The sequence below is a fragment of the Notolepis coatsorum genome (assembly GCF_963971535.1).
Source record: "Notolepis coatsorum genome assembly, chromosome: 5".
NCBI classification, from domain to species: Eukaryota; Metazoa; Chordata; class Actinopteri; order Aulopiformes; family Paralepididae; genus Notolepis; species Notolepis coatsorum.
The window spans coordinates 200,393,043-200,413,997 of NC_140169.1; the positions used below are offsets into that span (position 1 = coordinate 200,393,043).

The 20,955-nt window shown below is 44.9% G+C and overlaps 1 protein-coding gene across 1 annotated transcript in view; it reads left to right on the forward strand.

Annotated features, from left to right (window-relative positions):
• Positions 1-19,385, forward strand: part of naxd (NAD(P)HX dehydratase) — a 35,555-nt gene extending 16,170 nt beyond the window's left edge. Inside the window, exons 6-12 of the mRNA XM_084315100.1 lie at positions 4,254-4,342; positions 6,492-6,600; positions 12,762-12,812; positions 12,965-13,069; positions 13,667-13,787; positions 14,428-14,548; positions 18,377-19,385. Of these exons, the coding sequence (XP_084171226.1) occupies positions 4,254-4,342; positions 6,492-6,600; positions 12,762-12,812; positions 12,965-13,069; positions 13,667-13,787; positions 14,428-14,548; positions 18,377-18,527 (747 nt within the window). The 3' untranslated portion in view covers positions 18,528-19,385. The remainder of the gene's footprint in view (positions 1-4,253; positions 4,343-6,491; positions 6,601-12,761; positions 12,813-12,964; positions 13,070-13,666; positions 13,788-14,427; positions 14,549-18,376) is intronic.
• Positions 19,386-20,955: the final 1,570 nt, after the last annotated feature.

Genomic DNA, 20,955 nt, shown 5'->3' on the forward strand with positions numbered 1-20,955 from the left:
CAGTTTCACTTATGATACAACAATCGGCTCCAGTATCTATTTTAAATTCTACAGGTGAGCTGCCAATCTCTAATGTGACTGTCCATTCATTATCATTTTGAGGTATGCTATTAACTGAGCCCCAGATAATAATACTGTCCATCTTCTGATCCCTCACCCTCAGTCACTTCCCTCACCTGCTTGCTTTTGCACACTTTTCCCCAGTGTCCACTCTTCCCACAATTATTGCAGTTAGACCTCCTTGCTGGGCAGTCATCCTGCTGACTGTGTGGCATTTTGCCGCACCGCCAGCACTTCCTGTGGTCATTCTCACTCTCTCTCTCCTGGCGCCTCTCTCTCTGTGGGTGTCGCCACTTCTGTGTTGCACCTCTGTTATGCCGTTGTGCTACTTCTTGCACAGCGTAAGCCTGCTCCCCCTGCTGGTTAACTTGAGCTTTTACCTCCTCTGTACAGTCATCTCCAGAGTGAGGTTAGGGATCAGCTGTAGCCTCTGAGACAGACCCTTATCTAGAATCCCCACCACGATTCTGTCTCTTATGTTTTCCTCACGAGCCGTTCCGAAGTTGCAATGTTCCGACAGCTCATATAGTGCGCGGATGAATGTATCTGCGCGCTCTCCCGCACGCTGCACTCTCTGGTTGAAACACGCCCGTTCATGTATAACGTTGCGTCTCGGGATGAAATATGCATCAAATTTCGCCAGTATAACATCATACTGCGAATCATCTTCCTCTTCCCCGTAGGTAAAAGAGCTGAGAATGTTCTCTGCTTCCTTCCCGAGCGCATACACCAGCGTGCTTACTTGAACTGGACCTTCTTCTTTGTCCAACTTAGTAGCTGTCCTGTACCGTGTAAACCGTTTCTTCCAGTCTGACCATTCGGCGGGTTTCTCGAAACAAAAACTCTCTGGTGGTTGAAACTTTGCCATCCTCGACCACTTCTGACACCATGTAATATCTTAGATATTAACGGACAACAGAACAGTTGGTTGGTAAACAAGACGCTTTATTACTACCTCAGGTGGTTCCTCAATCCCAACAATCCCTGCCTCTCGCGCCACTCCCACTTACTGTAACTGTCGTAAACATGTCGTAACGTATACTCCTCTTGTAGTCAGTTAACAATACTATGACATAGGGTATCTAATAGGTTGTTGTCCAATAAGGAGAAGATTGTTATTAAATAGAGGGGAATGCGTGTGCCATTGATGGCGTTTTGTACCCACTTTCTGAGTGTCACGCCAAGTCTGGATCACGTGTGATAAGAGGGCCAAATCGTAATTTACATTGTTTAATTGATATGTTGGTATACACAATATCCTGAAGTCTATATGGGGACACCAACTTCTCCAATGGTCGCCAAGATACAGCTGCTTGAGCGTCAAACCAAGTGATCAAAGGTCTCAGAGAGAAAGCTTGAAAATAATATTTAAAGTCTGGAAATGCTAAGCCCCCATCGAGTTTACTCCTTTGGGCAGTTGATCTCTTCAAGCGTGGGCGTTTATTGTTCCAAACGAATTTATATGAGGCAGAGTGCAATTTCTGCCAGTAACCAGCAGGAGGAGGTAACGGGAGCATGGAGCTGATAAAGTTAATTCTGGGTAAAATATTCATTTTAATTATTGACGCACGGGCCTGTAATGCATTTTTTTATTTGGACCATCTGTTAAAGTCATTCGTAATCCTGTCACCCAAGCTGGAGTAATTATACCTTACCGTCTGGCTAATAGTGGGGAATATTTCAATCCCGAGACATTTAAAGTGCTCCACCATAAGTATGTTTGCCGGTAGGATGGTAGCCTTCGCAGGCTCATTAAGTGGAAGAAAAGCAGATTTTGGCCAGTTGATCTTAAAGCCGGACAGGCTGCCAAATTCATCCATCATGCCGAGCAGATGAGGTAGAGAGACGGAGGGATTCTGCATAAACAGTAGTACATCATCTGCGTATAAGCTAATATGGTGATGTGTGCCCTGAATTGAAATAGGAGATATAATTTGGGATTGTCTTATGTATTGAGCTAGAGGTTCGAGGGATAAAGCGAAGAGTCCGGGACTAAGAGGACAACCCTGTCTAGAAGAGCGCGAGACAGAGAAGAGTGGTGAACAGAACTTTCCCATTAAGATCATGGCCGAAGGCCCAGTGTATAGAACTTTGATCATATGAATGAAACCCTCACCCAACACCATCCTTCTGAGAACTGCCCATAAGTAAGACTACTCCAATCTGTCAAATGCCTTCATCTCCAAGGACATGACCGCTGTAGGGATTGCAATATCCTTGCTGGCATTAATCACGTGCAGTAACCGTCTGATGTTGTCAGTAACCACTTACTTACTTACGCCTGCTACCCCTTCTGGGGCATAGGCCGTCAACAAGTGATCTCCAAGCATCTCTGTCTTGAGCTGTTCTCTCCAGTTGGTTCCAGGTCATCTTCATGGTCTTGGTGTCTGTCTCCAGGTCTCTGCGCCAGGTGTTTCTTGGGCGGCCCCTTTTCCGCTTGCCCTGCGGGTTCCATGTTGGGGCTTGTCTGGTGATGGTACTTGCAGGCTTTCGCAGGGTGTGGCCTATCCAGCGCCATCTGCGTTTCTTAATTTCTACTTCAGCGGGCAGCTGGTTTGTTCTCTGCCAGAGTTCGCAGTTGCTGATGGTGTCTGACCATCGGATGTGGATGATCTTCCGCAGGCAGCTGTTAATGAAGACCTGCACTTTCCTGATGGTTGCAGCTGTAGTTCTCCACGTCTCTGCTCCGTATAGTAGGACTGCCTTGACGTTGGTGTTAAAGAATCTAACTTTGGTGTTGGAAGTCAGTTATTTTGAGCTCCAGATGTTCCGTAATTGCACGAATGCTGTACGTGCTTTCCTTATTCGTGCTCTAATGTCAGCATCTGTGCCGCCCTGCTTGTCAATAACACTGCCAAGGTAGGTAAAGGCTTCAACTTCTTCCAAAGCCTCGCCATCCAGCATGATTGCGTTGGTGTTGTTTGCTGCATTGGTCTTGAGGATCTTAGTCTTGCCTTTGTGGATGTTGAGTCCCACTTGCGCGGAAGTGGATGCCACGTTGTTGGTCTTCTCCTGCATCTGTTGTTGGGTGTCCGACAGTAGTGCCAAATCGTCAGCATAGTCCAAGTCGTCCAGTTGCGTCCAAGGTGTCCACTGAATCCCGTACCTTCTCTGTGCTGTGGAGGTCTTCATTATCCAGTCAATGGCCAGCAGGAAGAGGAAGGGCGAGAGTAGACAACCTTGTCTGACCCCGGTCCTCATTTGGAATGCCTCTGTGAGCTGCCATCCGTGGACCACCTTGCATGTCAGTCCCTCATAGGAGTTCCTGATGATGGAAACAATCTTGGTCGGCACCCCGTAATGTCGGAGAAGCTTCCAGAGGGTCTCTCTGTATAGGCTGTCAAAGGCTTTCTCATAGTCCACAAAGTTTATGTATAGGGGCGACTCCGGGCGAGGTCCACTATCGACTGCTCCACGATGATGCGCAGCACTGCAATTTGGTCTGTGCAGGATCGGTCCTTGCGGAAACCAGCTTGCTCATCACGGAGTTGTGCATCGATGAGGTCCTTCATCCTGTTCAAGATGACTCTGTTAAAAATGTTCCCTGGCACTGATAGCAGTGTGATCCCTCTGTAATTTGCCCAATTGCTAAGGTCGCCTTTCTTTGTCAGTAACCAGGCGGCCTCTTATGAAGCCGGTCTGATCAGGGTGAACTAGAGATGTCATGTGCTTTTGAAGTCTGGTGGCTAGAACCTTGGCATATAGCTTAAGATCGGCTCCGAGGAGACTTAGGGGCCTGTAGCTGCCACATTCGGTGGGGTCCTTATCCTTCTTAAGTAAAACAGATATAAGCGCCATATTGACATCTCTAGAAAAATTGCCCTCTTTGATTGAGTGTAAAATCATTGAGAGTAAAAACAATGACATATATAATACAATACAATCCACAAAGGGATGTGTAGGAGAATTGCCTAAAAACCCTCTAGGGGCTTGCATGTGGCATTCACCAGGAAGCAAAATTACACTGATATTATATCAAGATAAAATATAAACCCCCCCCCAAACAAACACACACAAGGAACATTCATTCACAATACACGCAAGCAGGTCTACATATCTCTGCCCTGAAAGCTGTAAATAAGTGGTATTTTAAAGCGTTTTGTGAAGTATCTTATCATTAATGGTTTAGTATTTCAGTGGGAGGGCTGGAGGGTCACTCACTGACCGTCTCACGCTTTGCTCTCTCTGTCCAGGGTGCTGATCTGTCCCACGTTTTCTGCACCCGGGACGCCGCCCCCGTCATCAAGTCATACAGCCCAGAGCTCATAGTGCATCCTGTGTTGTAAGTACACGCTGTCAACCCAACCGTCTGTAGTGTGGTAGTGAAAGGGTTAACCTTCTGTAGTGTGGTAGTGAAAGGCTAACCGTCTGTAATGTGGTAGTGAAAGGGTTAACCTTCTGTAGTGTGGTAGTGAAAGGTTAACCGTCTGTAGTGTGGTAGTGAAAGGGCTAACTGTCTGTAGTGTGGTAGTGAAAGGGTTAACCTTCTGTAGTGTGGTAGTGGAAGGCTAACCGTCTGTAGTGTGGTAGTGAAAGGGTTAACCTTCTGTAATGTGGTTGTGAAAGGGTTAACCGTCTGTAGTGTGGTAGTGAAAGGGTTAACCTTCTGTAGTGTGGTAGTGAAAGGGTTAACCTTCTGTAGTGTGGTAGTGAAAGGCTAACCGTCTGTAATGTGGTAGTGAAAGGGTTAACCTTCTGTAGTGTGGCGGTGAAAGGTTAACCGTCTGTAGTGTGGTAGTGAAAGGGCTAACTGTCTGTAGTGTGGTAGTGAAAGGGTTAACCTTTTGTAGTGTGGTAGTGGAAGGCTAACCGTCTGTAGTGTGGTAGTGAAAGGGTTAACCTTCTGTAATGTGGTAGTGAAAGGTTAACCGTCTGTAGTGTGGTAGTGAAAGGGCTAACTGTCTGTAGTGTGGTAGTGAAAGGGTTAACATTCTAGTCAAGTAAAGTAATTTATTTATATAGCACATTTAAAAGCACAAGAGCCAACCAAAGTGCTGTACAATCAAAGCTTAAAATCAATGACCTAATATAAAATACACAAATACAAAAATACAAAAAGGCACAGCAGGACAAGACAGTACATTCAGAGAATAGGACAGTAGGACAACACACGGATAGGGGAACACAAAGTACAGTAGCACACAGGGGACAGAGGAGCATAAGAAGAGATACAAGAGGGAGGGGGCAGGATAAAATTACATGGGAGTGTGTGAGTTAGGGTGTGGGAGAATCAGGGTTTATTGAATGCCAGGGAATAGAAGTGGGTTTTTAGACGGGCCTTAAATGTCTCCAGCGAGGGGGCAGATCGGATCTCCAGGGGAAGCTGGTTCCATAGCTTGGGGGCCACGGCCTTGAAGGAGCGATCACCTCTCTTTTTGAGTCTGGTGCGGGGGGGGACCAGCCGAGCCTGGTTGGAGGATCTTAGTGACCTGGGTGCTGCGTAGGGGGTGATGAGCTCGGTGATGTATAGGGGTGCTGCACCCGATAGTGCCTTAAAGGTGAGGAGGAGGATTTTGAAGTCTATTCTAAGTGGGACTGGGAGCCAGTGTAGGGAGGCTAGGACATTCTGTAGTGTGGTAGTGAAAGAGTTAACCTTCTATAGTGTGGTAGTGAAAGGTTAACCGTCTGTAGTGTGGTAGTGAAAGGGTTAACCTTCTGTAGTGTGGTAGTGAAAGGTTAACCTTCTGTAGTGTGGTAGTGAAAGGGTTAACCTTCTGTAGTTTGGTAGTGAAAGGTTAACCGTCTGTAGTGTGGTAGTGAAAGGGTTAGTTAACCTTCTGTAGTGTGGTAGTGAAAGGGGTAACCTTCCGTATTGTCACAGTGAAAGGGTTAACCATTTGGTAGTGTGGCAGTGAAAGGGGTAACCTTCCGTATTGTCACAGTGAAAGGGTTAACCATTTGGTAATGTGTTAGTGAAAGGGTTAATGCACATTCAGTGTTGTGAAACGGTGTGAAGGCACGTTTTAATAAAAAAAAAACTGACCTTGCTTTATCTTCCTTGTTCTTATCTTTCTTATTTTGACATTGCACTTTGGGTGCGTTTTTACATGCGCCTCAGTTATCCAGTCGTTACTCAGGTTACTATAGAGTATTCCGCTTTTGATGTGGTGTGCGCGAACATGACATGACATTTCCAATAACCCGATAAGCTCCGATACGGAATATAAGGAACACAAGTAAAGGTGTCTGGATTGTATAAATATTGTAAACAACAACTTATCCCGTTCGCCGTTTGTTGTGGTTTGTGTAATCTCTGTTGTCACGGCAACCTTCAGAATATCTTGTTTATCCACAGCTACAGGGATATCTGCGAGCGGGGGAGTGAAGATGCATATACTAATAATAGCTTATCCGAATAAGAGCTTAACCACGATATGAGATATTATCCAGAAAACTGTGCATGGCAAACAGTGTGTTTTTGTTTTTTTAAGGGACAGCCCGAATGCAGTGGAGGAGATAGAGAAATGGCTCCCAAGACTCCACAGCCTGGTGGTGGGGCCAGGACTAGGGAGAGAGGACACGGTACTGAAGACCACCAAGGCACGTGAAGCACTCTCTGCACTCTCAAAAACACCCGAATGTGATGACACTCAGATAGGACCGCTGCGACAAGCAAATAATCTTTTTATATATATATATATATTTTTGTATATGATAATTATAATTATTTGTTTTATGTTCATATTTATTTATTTACCCAATGAAACAAAAGAAAAATATCACAGCAACAAATTAAACGATCTCTGTTTTGAATTGACAACCTGAGTTCAAGAGAGTTTAGTGGGCTGCTAACATCGCCAGTCGCACCATAGAGTGATGTGATTTCTGGCCAGAGCAGCCATCTTGTTCCACCAAACAGTGAGAGTTTAATGCATAGAACTAGGTTTCACTTTATTTATTTAACCTTTATTTACCCAGGCAAGCAATTAAGAACAAATTCTTATATACAAAAGCAGCCTGATCAAAAAGCAAAGGCCTTTTGATGGAAGGGGGTGGGGTGGGGGGGGGGGTGGGAGGCTGTTACAAAAACAAGGTTATGTACATGCATACAAGTAAATAAAAAAAATTACAGTAGCAATAGTATACAAGGACAACAATAAATAAGGGAGAGAGAAGGAAAGGGAAAAAGGGAGAGTGAGAACCAGAGGGAGAGAGAGAAGAAAGGTGGAGAAGGAGGGAGGTAGGTGAGGGGGCCACTTGAGCATTTCCTGTTTGATAAGATGACCTTGACCTAAAGAGGCAATAGCGAACATTAAATACTTAACCTGCAAACATAAGACTGTTCTCACAGCACAACATTGATCACATTCAACCACATTATTTGTCACATATAAGGTACATTACAGTGAAATGCTTGGTTCTGTATGAGCCTCCTGAGATTGTGCTTCATACAGTAAAAATAAAGTTTAAAGAATAAAGACCAAACACTATACAAAATATAATATATATATACAAAACTAAACTACAAAATGCAACAAAAATGCTACAATGAGGTAGAGATGTAGTGGAAATATTTGAGTAATAAATAAATAGAATATGGTGTGTTAAGTGTTTAAAGTGTGTGCATGTGGATGTGTGTGCAATGAATGTAGATGGATCGGTTAGTGTTGCATAGAGTCATTGAGCATCCTGATGGCCTGGGGTTAGAAGCTCCTTTTGAGTCTCTCTGTACTGGCCATGAGACTCCGGTAGCGCTTGCCTGGGGAAAGAAGCTCCTTTTGAGTCTCTCTGTACTGGCTGTGGCCATGAGACTCCGGTAGTGCTTGCCTGGGGATAGAAGCTCCTTTTGAGTCTCTCTGTACTGGCCATGAGACTCCGGTAGCTCTTGCCTGACCACAGCAGTGCAAAGAGGCAGTTGTTTGGGTGGCTAGAGTCTCTAGTGTTGCTCTGAGCTCTGCCAACTACCGCGGCAAGCCTGGTGTTATAATAATAATAATAATAATAATACATCTATCTTATATAGCGCTTTTCCAGGTGCTCAAAGACGCTTTACATGGGTAGGAGAGACAAAACTATGGCAAAACAAAAAACAGAACAAAACAGAACAAAAATAATACATGACAAAATAAAATAAAACCGACAGAATTAGAGGTCAAAAGCAAGATTGAAAAGGTGGGTTTTGAGGGCTGATTTAAAAGATGTCAGGGTGTTTGCATCACGGATATGGCTGGGGAGGGCATTCCAGAGGGAGGGGGCAGCAGCAGCAAAGGCCCTGTCGCCCCAGGTCCGGAGCCTGGTCGTGGGAGGTGTTAGGAGGTTGGCATCTGCAGACCTAAGGCGACGGGTGGGCGTGTGACGGTGGAGGAGGTCGGACAGGTAGGGAGGGGCAAGGTTGTTGAGGGCTTTAAATGTGATGAGTATATGTATCCTATCCTGTATTTGATTGGAAGCCAGTGGAGTTTGTGGAGGACAGGGGTGATGTGATCAGAGCGACTGGTGGAGGTGAGCATGCGGGCAGCAGAGTTTTGGACATATTGGAGTTTATTGAGGATAGTGTTTGGTGAGCCGTAGAGGATGCTGTTACAGTAATCCAGTCTTGATGATATGAATGCATGAACCAGTGTTTCAGCAGCGGAGAGTGATAGGGAGGGGCGGAGACGAGCAATGTTCCGGAGGTGGTAGAAGGCCGTTTTGGTTATGTGGTTCACATGGGGGAGGAAAGAAAGGGTGGAGTCCAGGATGATGCCAAGGTTACGGACGTGAGTGGAGGGGGTGACAATGGAACCATCAATATTTAGGGAGAAATCCTGGGTGTGGCTGGTGAGGGATTTTGGACCGATAATGATGATTTCTGATTTATTGCAGTTTAGTTTGAGAAAGTTATTTTGCATCCATGTTTTGATGTCTGTGAGGCAGGTGGTGAGGGTGGAGAGAGTGGCTGGAGTGATAGTCTTGGTGGAGAGGTAGAGCCGAGTGTTGTCTGCATAACAATGAAAACGGAGGCCATGTTGGCGGAGAATCAGACCAAGTGGAAGGATGTAGAGGATGAAGAGCAGGGGACCAAGTACTGAGGCTTGGGGGACACCATGAGTGATGGGAGCAGTGGGGTATTTGCAGTTGTTGATGGAGATGAATTGGTGCCTGTATGAGAGGTATGATTGGAGCAAGGTGAGGGGGATTCCGGAGATGCCAACGGAGGACTGGAGACGAGTGATGAGGATGGGGTGACTGATGGTGTCAAAAGCAGCGCTGAGGTCTAGGAGGATGAGGATGGAGAGGGAACCAGAGTCGGCAGAGAGGAGTATGTCGTTGGTGACCTTTAGAAGAGCAGTTTCGGTGCTGTGTCTGGTGCGGATTCCGGATTGAAAGGTATCATAAAGGTTATCGTTGTCGAGGTAGGATTTTAATTGGGAGGCAATGGCTCGCTCAATTATTTTTGAGAGGAAGGGGAGGTTGGAAATGGGGCAGAAATTATCAAGGGTTTCAGGGTTGAGTCCGGGTTATTTTAGTAAGGGGGTGACGGAAGCAATTTTGAGGGCGGGGGGAAATAGGCCAGTGGTCAGAGAGGAGTTTACGATGGAGGTGATTAGGGGAGAAAGGGCAGGGAGACATGCCTTGACTAGGATGGAGGGGATAGGGTCCAGGATGCAGGTTGAAGTTTTCATTGTAGAGAGAATGGAGGATAGGTCCGATGCGGTGATTTCAGTGAAGGATGTAAAAGGGGGGTTGGGCGGTGGAGGGGGGGTTGAATCCGGAGGGGAGATAGTGTTGGCGGAGGCAATTGTTAGTTGGGTGTGGATTTAGTCAATTTTTGTTTGGAGATGTGACAGATAGGAGACACATTTACTGACAGTGAAGGAACAGGAGATTGCGTCAGAGGGTTTAAGAAGTGTGTTGATGGTGGAAAACAGAGTCCTGGGGTTGTTGCTGCCAGACTGTATGATAGCAGAGTAGTGGGAGGAGCGTGCAGAGTTGAGGGCGTCTTTGTAGAGCTGTTGATGTTGTCTGTAGGCATCTTTATGGACAGTGAGACCGGTTTTATTGGATAGCCGTTCGAGCTGGCGGCCCTTGGATTTAAGGTGGTGTAGGTGATCGTGTACCAGGGGGCGGAGTGTGTCTGCGCGGACAGCAGCTATTTATTTTTTTTAAACTTTGACCAGTCAGCTGGTTCTTTTTGCGTTTATCGCTTTTTTCTGGTCAAGTATGACCGACAGAAACAGGTTGAATGGGGGTATAGATGGGGGGAAAGACACTCTGAGAAAGTACGGCTTGTCCGGGAGTCGAACTCGCTACCCCAGATCCGTGACGCGCACGGTTGTCCCCGACGCCGAAATAGCGTTCGAGGTACGCGGTGAGCTACTGGAGCTCCCCTACAGACAGCAGCTATTTTTAGGTTTCCACTAGCTTTAACTTTGCGTGAAGGAGAGAAAGAACGATAGTGGATGTCACATACAAAGGTCTATAATAATATAAATGTACCTGAACAGGGTTGTTTGAGAACCTCCAACCCGCTCAGTGAGTGCATTTAGCACGGGTCCCGGTAGGAGGAAATAATAAAGCGTTCTCAAAAGTAAATGATATTTATTAAACAATGGGGAATGAAACCTACCAACACAAATTGTCACAAGGGAAAGGGAGAACAAAACAGGAATATACAATAAGATGAACAAACAAGGCAAAAGGTAACCCTCTGACCAATAACCCCACTAAAAGGGTAAAACAAGGGGAAACACTAAACACACACAAGTGACTTAGTGTCACCGGACACAACCAAAAGCCACATGGTTGGCACTCTGGGAACCACCCAGCAATAACATAAACACAATAAGGCTATTCAAAATAAGCGTGAACCTCCTGTTCACCTATTCCCACACAATAGTGGACCAAAACCAACACAACACAATCCACACAGCTTAGTGGAAATGGCAAAAAGGCCAACACAACATATAATAATAATAACTGGACTTTGGAGAAGTCTTTATTCAGCATGCAGGCAGACACACATGCGATGGGCGGCACACACACAGGAACACACACACAGGAACACACACGCATTCAATAAGTTGGGTCGCCGATGCGATTGAGTCTCTGCACTTGACCCGTCGTCCTTCCCCCCCAAGGGCAGCCGGGAGCAGATAGGGGCGTCGGCATGGGGCCGCGCCCCGGGGACCATTCCAAGTGCTCCTGTCCGTCTTCGCCAGGGACGCGACAGCGTTAGCGATCTATTGTGCATGTTTTTTCATTGGGTTTCTCTTATCGGGGGGGGGGGACCCTTGCGAACACGGGGAGAATATACAAACTCCACACAGAAAGGCCTGGGAGATACCCCACCTGGGTACCTGGCAACGCGGAAACCTGGTCCCCAAGCAGGAATCGAACCCTGGACCTTCTAGCTGTGGGGCGACAGTGTTAACCACTACACCACCATGCCGCCATGAGTTTACTCCAGTTTACATTCAATCCACTCAATAGTGGCAATGGCAATAAGGCCAACACAATATCCACTCCAATGGACATGGCAGAAGGTCATGAGTGTGCATCATCTCAGATTTTATCCACCCGCCCCTTAATGAGTGATTGCCCTCAGCTGCCATCATCATCGGGTAATCAGCACTCTCTACAGGAAGGGGCGGGCGGCACCTGAGAAGGGGAAACAAATAAAGGGGGGATTATCATCGGGGTACGTCAGAGTGGAGGATTTGGAAATATTTCAGACTAAACCCTGATAACACAGATCAGGGAAAGCTGGACTGGAGAAGAGCTCAGAGCACCACTCTAGTCCAGACCGATCAATGCACTACGTTGATCTGTCCGTCAAATGAACAGATAGAAAAGTGATGGAAGGTATTAATCTCTGTTGGTTTATTTAAAAAATTAGAACCTAATTAGACGGCAACCCTAAAACACACTGGTGTGACCAAATGCATAATAATGATCGCAGCAGCCCTACACACACACACACACCATCATCTTGTCCACAATCTTAAACCCACACACATTTTCACATATTCATGGAAAATACAATATATATGTCAAAAGGCAATCAAGTGCCTTTTTATGGGATCAACTGTGAAGTACTTGTGTTGTAATAATAATAATAATGGATTGGATTTATATAGCGCTCTTCATGACACCCCAGTGACCCCAGAGTGCTTACAGAGTCCATTATTCGTTCATACACAGTCATACCGGTGGTGGTAAGCTACAATTGCAGCCAGAGCTGCCCTGAGGCAGACTCACGGAAGCGTGGCGAATAATCATCGCCTACAGCCCCTCCGACCACCACCAACATTCATTCACATGCATACACATTCATACGAGGCAAGTAGGTTAAGTGTCTTGCCCAAGGACACAACGGCAATGGGATGGACATGGGCTTGAGCGGGATTCGAACCACCAACCCTTCGATCATTGGACGACCCGCTCTACCCCTGAGCCAAAGCCGCCCCAAGTAATACTTGTAGCCTCATATGAACCTTAACCCTTTTACTACCACACTACCAAAGGGTTAACCCTTTCACTGCGACAATACAGTAGGTTAACCCTTGCACTGCCAGGCGACAAAGGGTTAACCCTTTCACCACCACACTTCTGTAGTGTGGTAGTGAAAGGTTAACCTTCTGTAGTGTGGTAGTGAAAGGTTAACCTTCTGTAGTGTGGTAGTGAAAGGTTAACCTTCTGTAGTGTGGTAGTGAAAGGTTAACCTTCTGTAGTGTAGTTGTGAAAGGGTTAAAATGCTGTTTTTGTTTTTCCCTTTTCAGGAGGTGATAGAGAAGTCTAAAGCAAGAGATATTCCTATTGTCATCGATGCAGTGAGTATGTTGTCTTGGATTAAACAAGCACTGGCCGTAGAACAGATTGGATTTAGTTTGCAAATATAGACTTGTGTTCACTGGTCTGTGTGTGTGCCTGCGTGTGCGTGTGTGTGTGCGTGAGCCTGCGTGTGTGCGTGTTCCTTCAACAGGATGGATTATGGCTAGTTTCACAGCAACCGTCGGTCATCCATGGCTACCAAAAGGGCATCCTCACACCTAACTTCATGGAGTTCACCCGACTCTACGAGGCGCTGGTGGGTCGCGCCCCCTCAGCAAAGTTCAGCCAATCACTGAGCAAACCATTTAACCTTTTCACTACCACAATACAGAAGGTTAACCTTTCACTACCCCACTACAGAGTAGTGAAAGAGTTAACCTGTTGTCGCGTGGCAGTGAAAGGCAGGGTTCGCACAAGGTCCTTGAAGTGCTTAAAGTGCTTGATTTTTGACAAAAAAAAGTCAAGGCCTGTAATTCCTTGAAAACAGCCCATTTTTTAACAAGGTGCTTAAAAAGTCCTTGGAATTTTGGAACCATTCTCATTGAAAGTTTTGTTCATCCATGATAAAGTTGTTCTGAATCAAGAAATATAATTTTTAATTTTCTTCTATAAAATCAGCATTTAAAAGTGAAAGTTCATTTTAAAATGAGAAATAGTGCTTGGAAAAGTACTTGAAAGTCCTTACATTTCATTTTGCAATGTCTGTGGGAACCCTGGAAAGGGTTAACCTTCTGTATTGTCGCAGTGAAAGGGTTATACATCCTTGACGGTACCAACATTCTTGGTACAAATGCAAATCATTTAACAAATAATGAATGACTGTTGTGTGTGTGTCGTCATGATACCGTTTCAGCACCACGAACCCATGGACAGCAGCGACTACCAGCGCAGCGTCCTGCAGCTCAGCGTGGCCATGGGTAACGTCACCGTTGTGCTCAAAGGAGAACAGGATCTCATCTCGGACGGCAGCAAGGGTCAGTATTATTAAACCCACGCTTCTAGAACACACGTTAACCCTTTCACTGCCAAAGGGGTAACCCTCTCACTGTGACAATACAGAAGGTTAAAGTTGCAGGTGGGTTCTTATCAGACCATTCATGAATTCAACGTTGATTTCTCATACACTTTTCTCGTGATATTTAGGACGAAAAATAAGAGAATGTTCATGCATGAGGCCCAATGATTTTTCTTTAATGACCCAATCAGTGATCCAAATGTAAACATAAATAAGTAGAAAAGGAAAGGTAGCCCTATGACCACAAATAAGAATGGAGACATGTTTTTACAAGGACTAACATTATATAGTGTGAGTTAAATATGAGTTTATTTGTTCATGTTCTGGAGTAAACTCTATATTCTGATTTAAATTAGTTGGAGAACGTTCAAAATAGTGTATTTTACATCAACAAATCAAACTCTTCAAGAATGTATGAGAATATACCTCACACTGATATGTCAAAAAAGGGGGCTTTAAACCTTTTTTATGTTTTTATTATGACCATTTACACGACCTAGACACCACAACAAAGACCTTTACGCTCACACACTCACACCCTTCGTTTAGCTGGTTGAAACCTTTGCACGTGCAACTCACCTGTGTCTCCCTGTTGCCAGTGATCGTATGCAGTGTGGAGGGCAGTGGGCGGAGGTGTGGAGGGCAGGGTGACCTTCTGTCCGGAGCTCTGGGTGTCTTCGCACACTGGGCCTATGCTGCCTCGGCAGGCGTGGCCAAAAGGTACTGCACACACACACACACACACACACACACACACACACACACACACACACACACACACACACACACACACACACACACACACACACACACGTACACACATACATACATACATACATACATACATACATACATACATACATACATACATACATACATACATACATACATACACACATACACACATACACACACGCCGGACTGGCAGTAGGGTTGGGTATCGTTAGAATCTTTCCACACACACACATATATATATACACACACGCCGGACTGGCAGTAGGGTTGGGTATCGTTAGAATCTTTCCACGATTGCGGTGCCAAATCCGATACTACTGAAACGATGCCAGTTCCTTAACACTTTCACTGCCACTCACGAGATATCTCGGGTTTCCGATAGTTATGTTGAAAGCCACTCACGAGATTTCTCTGAATTTTTTTGTAATTTTTTTTTAGCGATCTGAAATCATATTGCATCACGCGAGCCTACCCGAGTATACCCGAGCGCCGCCGGCGATCAGATGTGGAAAAAAGCGCCCCCTATCGTCTCCCAGATGACATAAGGGATTTTGGAATGGACTCAATGAAAATGGATGGGGAAAAAAATCCTGTACTCCACATTTTCCAGTCCACTGATGCAGCCGGGGTTATCACAGTTCATTCTGGAGCCTCTCAGCCCCGCAGAATCATGTACTGCACTGTACACACGTTGGATGCATACACTTATCGATTTTTTCGAATGGTGATCAGGAATTGGAATATACCAGTTGGATACCATCTGATGTCAGGTAAGGAATCTATGTTATCAGTGTTAGGATAATCAGACTAATTTTGATGAAGATATAGGCTGTTTTGTGAAATGGGCTCTTTCGGTTTCACTGTAAAAGTCCAAGAGGAAATAAACACGGCAATTATCCGTGCGCGGCTCGGATGTGCTTGCGTGCACGTATAAATTGATCATCTAGCGTTTATTTGAAAACTATTCATAAATAGGCCGACAAATATCAACGTTCTGGAATATTCCAGTAAAAGACGATTATCATAGAATGGTCCAGAATGAACTGTTTTTTACCTCAAAACGGGTGCTTTTCAAAATGCTCTCAAACGTAAATGAAGCGATAAAAAACCAATCTGCCTTGACAGCACTGACTGGAAAAGGATTCTTTGATAAGCGACGGGCAGATTAGACACATAGCCATAATTTAAAACATAGATTAGGCGATATTAAGCGTAAAATTGGCGCCGATGGTGGCATTGAAGCGCTACCTCTGGCGCCACCTCGTGGCATTCAAAGTGTTAACAGTGCCAAAATTATATATAAGAAATACCACTGTGAACATTGAATCAGCAGTTTAACACTTTAATCGCCATGGGTTAAATTCATAATTTACCATCCCTCGCCAGCTCTATTTGTCTATGGAGAAGTTCCCCTTCTTTGCAGGGCTATAACTTTTTTTATTCTATTGCTAAATTGCCATTATTATGGCCCATTCAATGTCCTATATGTATTGTTCAGGGTGTAGCAACGTTAAACTTTTTCATTCACATATTCATACTAAAATATGGTCTAAAGTATAAGTATGTTTTTATCGTTTTCTGCAGCTTTCTTCAGAACGTGATTTATAGCCCCAAATGCATTATATTGATGATCAAATACAGTTTGGTAGGAATCTGTGCGAGATAAAAAAAAATTCAACTGGACGTGGTTCTAGACGTTTCTACGCATCATCTGATGATGACCGGATGGGCGGGGGATCGTTTATAATTCCGTGGGCAGCGTTAGATGATTCATCCAGAGTGGGTCATATGTTCATCAGATCAGTTAGTATAGAATACGTTAGAAAATAACGCTGAATCTTACCGTGGCTTCCTCGCGCCGCTGGCAGACGAGCGTGGAACAGATTTTTTTCTATTATGGGATGTAGAAATGCCCGATCCATTTCCAGGTTGTATAATAGTATATACGTCCAAATAACGTTGTTTATTGAGTTAGGGCGAGCGATCTATTATCCAGTGTTTCAAGATGGAGTCGCGGGAGCTATAGCGAGTGGTCGGACCACATATGGAGTGAGCACTTCCGGGTCAAAGGGTGATTTCCGGTTGGCGATCTGCCGATCGGCCACCAGATGGCACTCTTGAACCGCTAGAGAGTTGAGAGGAGATCAGCAGTGTGTCTCAGGGCTCCGAAAAGGAAATATGATTTCGATGACAGATTTTTGAAATATTGACATCAAAGACGAGTTACGGCGTCTTCGGCAGAATGAGCATGGCTAGGAATGACGTGAAAACTTGTCCGCGGCGATCATAGTGTTAAACTTGGTGATAAGTGCGTTTGATTAATTTAATTATTTAACTTTTTGACATGAACTGTATTTCCTCAACTCTTTCTTCAACCACTACCAACCATGTTAGAACCACTACCAACCATGTTAGAACCTCTAATAACCATGTTACAACCAATTATACCAACCATGTTACAACCACTACCAACCATGTTACAACCACTACCAACCATGTTACAACCACTACCAACCATGTTACAACCACTACCAACCATGTTACAACCACTACCAACCATGTTACAACCACTACCAACCATGTTACAACCACTACCAACCGGCGGTCGGATGGCGTAGCGGAGATTGCGCTCGTCACCAATGCAAGAGGCTGCGGTCTCGACTCCCGGAGTCAGCATTGCCTGCGGCTCGGGCCGGTCGTCATACTAACTCGTTTGGCTGAGTTAGCGGGAGGGAAGTCGAGGGTGGTAATCTGGCGGAGAAAAATAGGATAAAATAAAAAATAAAAAATAAATAAAAAAACCATTACCAACCATGTTACAACCATAACCAACCATGTTAGAACCACTACCAACTAGGGGTGTAAAGGTACACGTATCCGTACCGAACCGTTTCAGTGTGTACCGTACCGTACCGAACGGCTGTGTAGTGTACCGAACAAATACGGTATGTTAACCACTAATGACCGCCCACCGGGGGCTGTTTTCTTTCACAATCTAATATAATAATAATAATTTTATTTTTTTTACAAGTCGATTATTAATCTCAATATAGAATATTCGTTGACAGCCCTACAAGTACAATTAGTTACTGCACACATCACCCCTGAGTGGAACATGGAAAGCCAAACTTTCCCCCACTGTACCGAAAACCTGTACCGAACCTTGGTTTTTGTGTACCATTACACCATGTTAGAACCACTACCAACCATGTTAGAACCACTACCAACCATGTTAGAACCACTACCAACCATGTTAGAACCACTACCAACCATGTTAGAACCACTACCAACCATGTTAGAACCACTACCAACCATGTTAGAACCACTACCAACCATGTTAGTGTAGCCGGTGTGATCTTACTCTGCATTGTGTTTCGATTCGACCCCTGTTAAGGGATCGCCCTGAGTGGGAGTTGAACCCCGGTCTCCCGCGCCGCCGCGGCCGGCATCACAGACCACTGTACCAAGAGGTGAATTCACTTCTTGCTATTGGGTCTGGATGCCTCTGGGGAGTGAGTTTACTTGCAGTACCGCTTAACGTCCACAGACTGTGGATAGACTGCGGTACCTCCGTTACATTACAACCACTACCAACCATGTTAGAACTACTACCAACCATGTTACAACCACTACCAAACATTGTTACACCACTACCAACCATTATTGTGTAAATCGGAATGCTTATGGGAGAATGCTTCCCATCTGTGACCTTTGTTTTATTTTGTGTTTTATATTGTCATGCAGATATTTGTTGAGGATTAGGCTTCCTAACCGTTCTGTAAACCTGTCTCCCTCCTCCTCCTCCTCCTCCAGTGTGAGCCCATCGATGGTGGCAGCGTTCGGGGCCTGTGCTCTGACCAGACAATGCAACAGTCAGGCGTTCCACAAACATGGCAGAGCCACCACCACCTCAGACATGATCCAGGAGATCAGCTCTGCCTTCAAAAAGCTCTTCGAAGGCTAAAAACAACACACACAAAAACTTAAAAACTATATAAAGTTTATATCCCTACATACACTCTGTTTTGCATTGCACTGTTTACAAAAAAGAAAAAGGAAACGTCCAAGTTGTAAATGTGACAGGCCTGCCAGACGTGTACTTTTTCACTTGGGGCTAATGTGAAAATGAATATCCGTGCTGGATGAATGGATCAAATGTGGAAGTGGAAGACAACTAGACCTTCAGATATATTGCTCAAAATTCCATGTTGACATAACATGAAAATCTTCTGAATATACTGGTGTAAAAAGTGTATCATTTTCCATGATAATCCTGGACATAAATTATGAACATGTTTTGGCCAATATTCTGCAGTACGTTGAACAGATGGAGATGGAAAGTGAAATTGGTGCTCAGTTAATCAGAAACCTGTCAGATTTGAAATAGAAATGGGGGGAAATAAAGTATTTGTCAACCTATTGAGTGAATGCTTAGTATTATTGCTCAACTTCCCTGCAGATCAAGTAATCTATTGTGACCACAGGGGGGCACTGTTGGGCCAGCAGCAAAGCTCTGGTAAATTGCCAACTTGCCAAGATGATGGCTGGAAGCTTCTAAGTTTATTTGTCTTTTTAATTAATGCTTCTATTTTAGGTAGACTATCCTAAAAAAAAATCTGCTATGTTAAATGAAATTGCAATGTTGTTAATTTATCAAGTGACCACTTCACGAATGTAACGTTATCTAGGCTGCATGTATAGGGAGGTGTAGTGGTTAAATCATTTGCGTTTTTTCCTGTTCCACCCTCTGTTCCACTTAATGTATTTCCCCATTGACCATTTATAAATCGGCTCGTTTTAGATAAATAAAGCATTAACGTTGGCATGGTGTACCTTTCTGTGCGTATTTATCCACAATCTATAGCTCAACATGAAAATATTCGCAATTAATCGTAAAGGTAGCAAAAGAACAACGTTATACACGTCACAGCCGGCTGATAGCACGATAGCTAACTAACGTTACAAGCTCAAAAACCTTATAACTACTACTGTCGTGTCCATAAGTACTAGACGTTAGCAATGTCTATTGTCGTTAACCATTTTAGATCGGGCATGTAGAGGAGTTTCGGGACCGAGTAAAATGTGCAGGTCCTCTTCTCAGACCTGTGCACTGCATGCATCATGCCGGCTAGCAAGCTAGCCGTAGCTAGCCGTGACGTGGATCAGGCGACAGCACTGAACAGGCTGCCTGAATATTTTCCACAACAAAGTCGTGTTTCCGCGTCTCTGATTGGCCAGGTCATGTGACATGCACGCCCAATCGTGGGACTGCAAGTTTTTGGATGGTTAAGCTTAGGCGCTCTTTCGAAGTTGGTTATGGTTAGAGTTTGTCTTAGAGCATGGCGATAGAACGCCTGCCCTGATTCCAAACTCTAACCTTAACCAACTGCGAAAGAGTCGCCTAAGCTTAACCAGTGATAAACTAGGCGTTAGGTAGTTTGCAGGCTGTTCGACCCGGAAATAGGTGCAGAACTTGCCGTCCCACGATTGGCGCACATGTCACATGACCTGGCCAATCAGAGCACAAAACTCGAACGCGGAAACACAAATTTGTTGTGGAAAGTATAGACGTGATCAGGCTGCCTAGTGAACAACAGGCTGCCTAATGGTAAATGTAGTTCTTTTTTTAAGACAAATTAAAAACCTTATAACTACCTTTATTTCAACCAGAAATGCTTAAACAATAATGTTAGTGATAGAAGGGAACTCATTTTGTGCAAAATGGAAAGCTTGCCAATGTTCATGCGGCAGAATTGTTACAATAGCCGATAATCCATTTTCCCAATGATAAAACCTGAGTGGAACAACCAGTGACGTAACAGGCCTCCCGCCTGCGTGAATATTAAAGGCAACCAACTTGTGTTCGGCTTTTCTCTGATTGGCCGCGCCCCCACGCGCAGGCAAGCGCACGTCCCAAATGAAATCCAAGGAGCAAGCGAGCGGCAGCGCGGCAACCAACTTGTGTACGCGTGATACTATTGGACGCGTTGGGCTGCTGTTCCAAGTCCAACCAACTTGTGTTCAGCTGCGGTAGCAGTGGACATACAGTACACCTCCTATCTATGTTGGGATTATGTTTGGTCATGACAAAACAATAAAAATCGCTACTGTTAGTAATGCTGCCACCACCCACTTCAATGACAGAGCTCTCATATTTGCGAATGCATATCTTAAATGATGGCGATGTGTCTAATATGGCTGTCACGAAGTCATTGATAAGCGACAGCCATATTAGACACATAGCCATAATTAAAGATATAGTTTATGCATTCGCAAAATATGAGAGCGCGCCGCTGTCATTGAAGGGCTTCCTACAACAGAGCACCGCCGCTGCTGCTGCTGAAGCTGTATCAAGCCGGCGGCGGTGCACGGACGCCGGGGAAAAACCACTG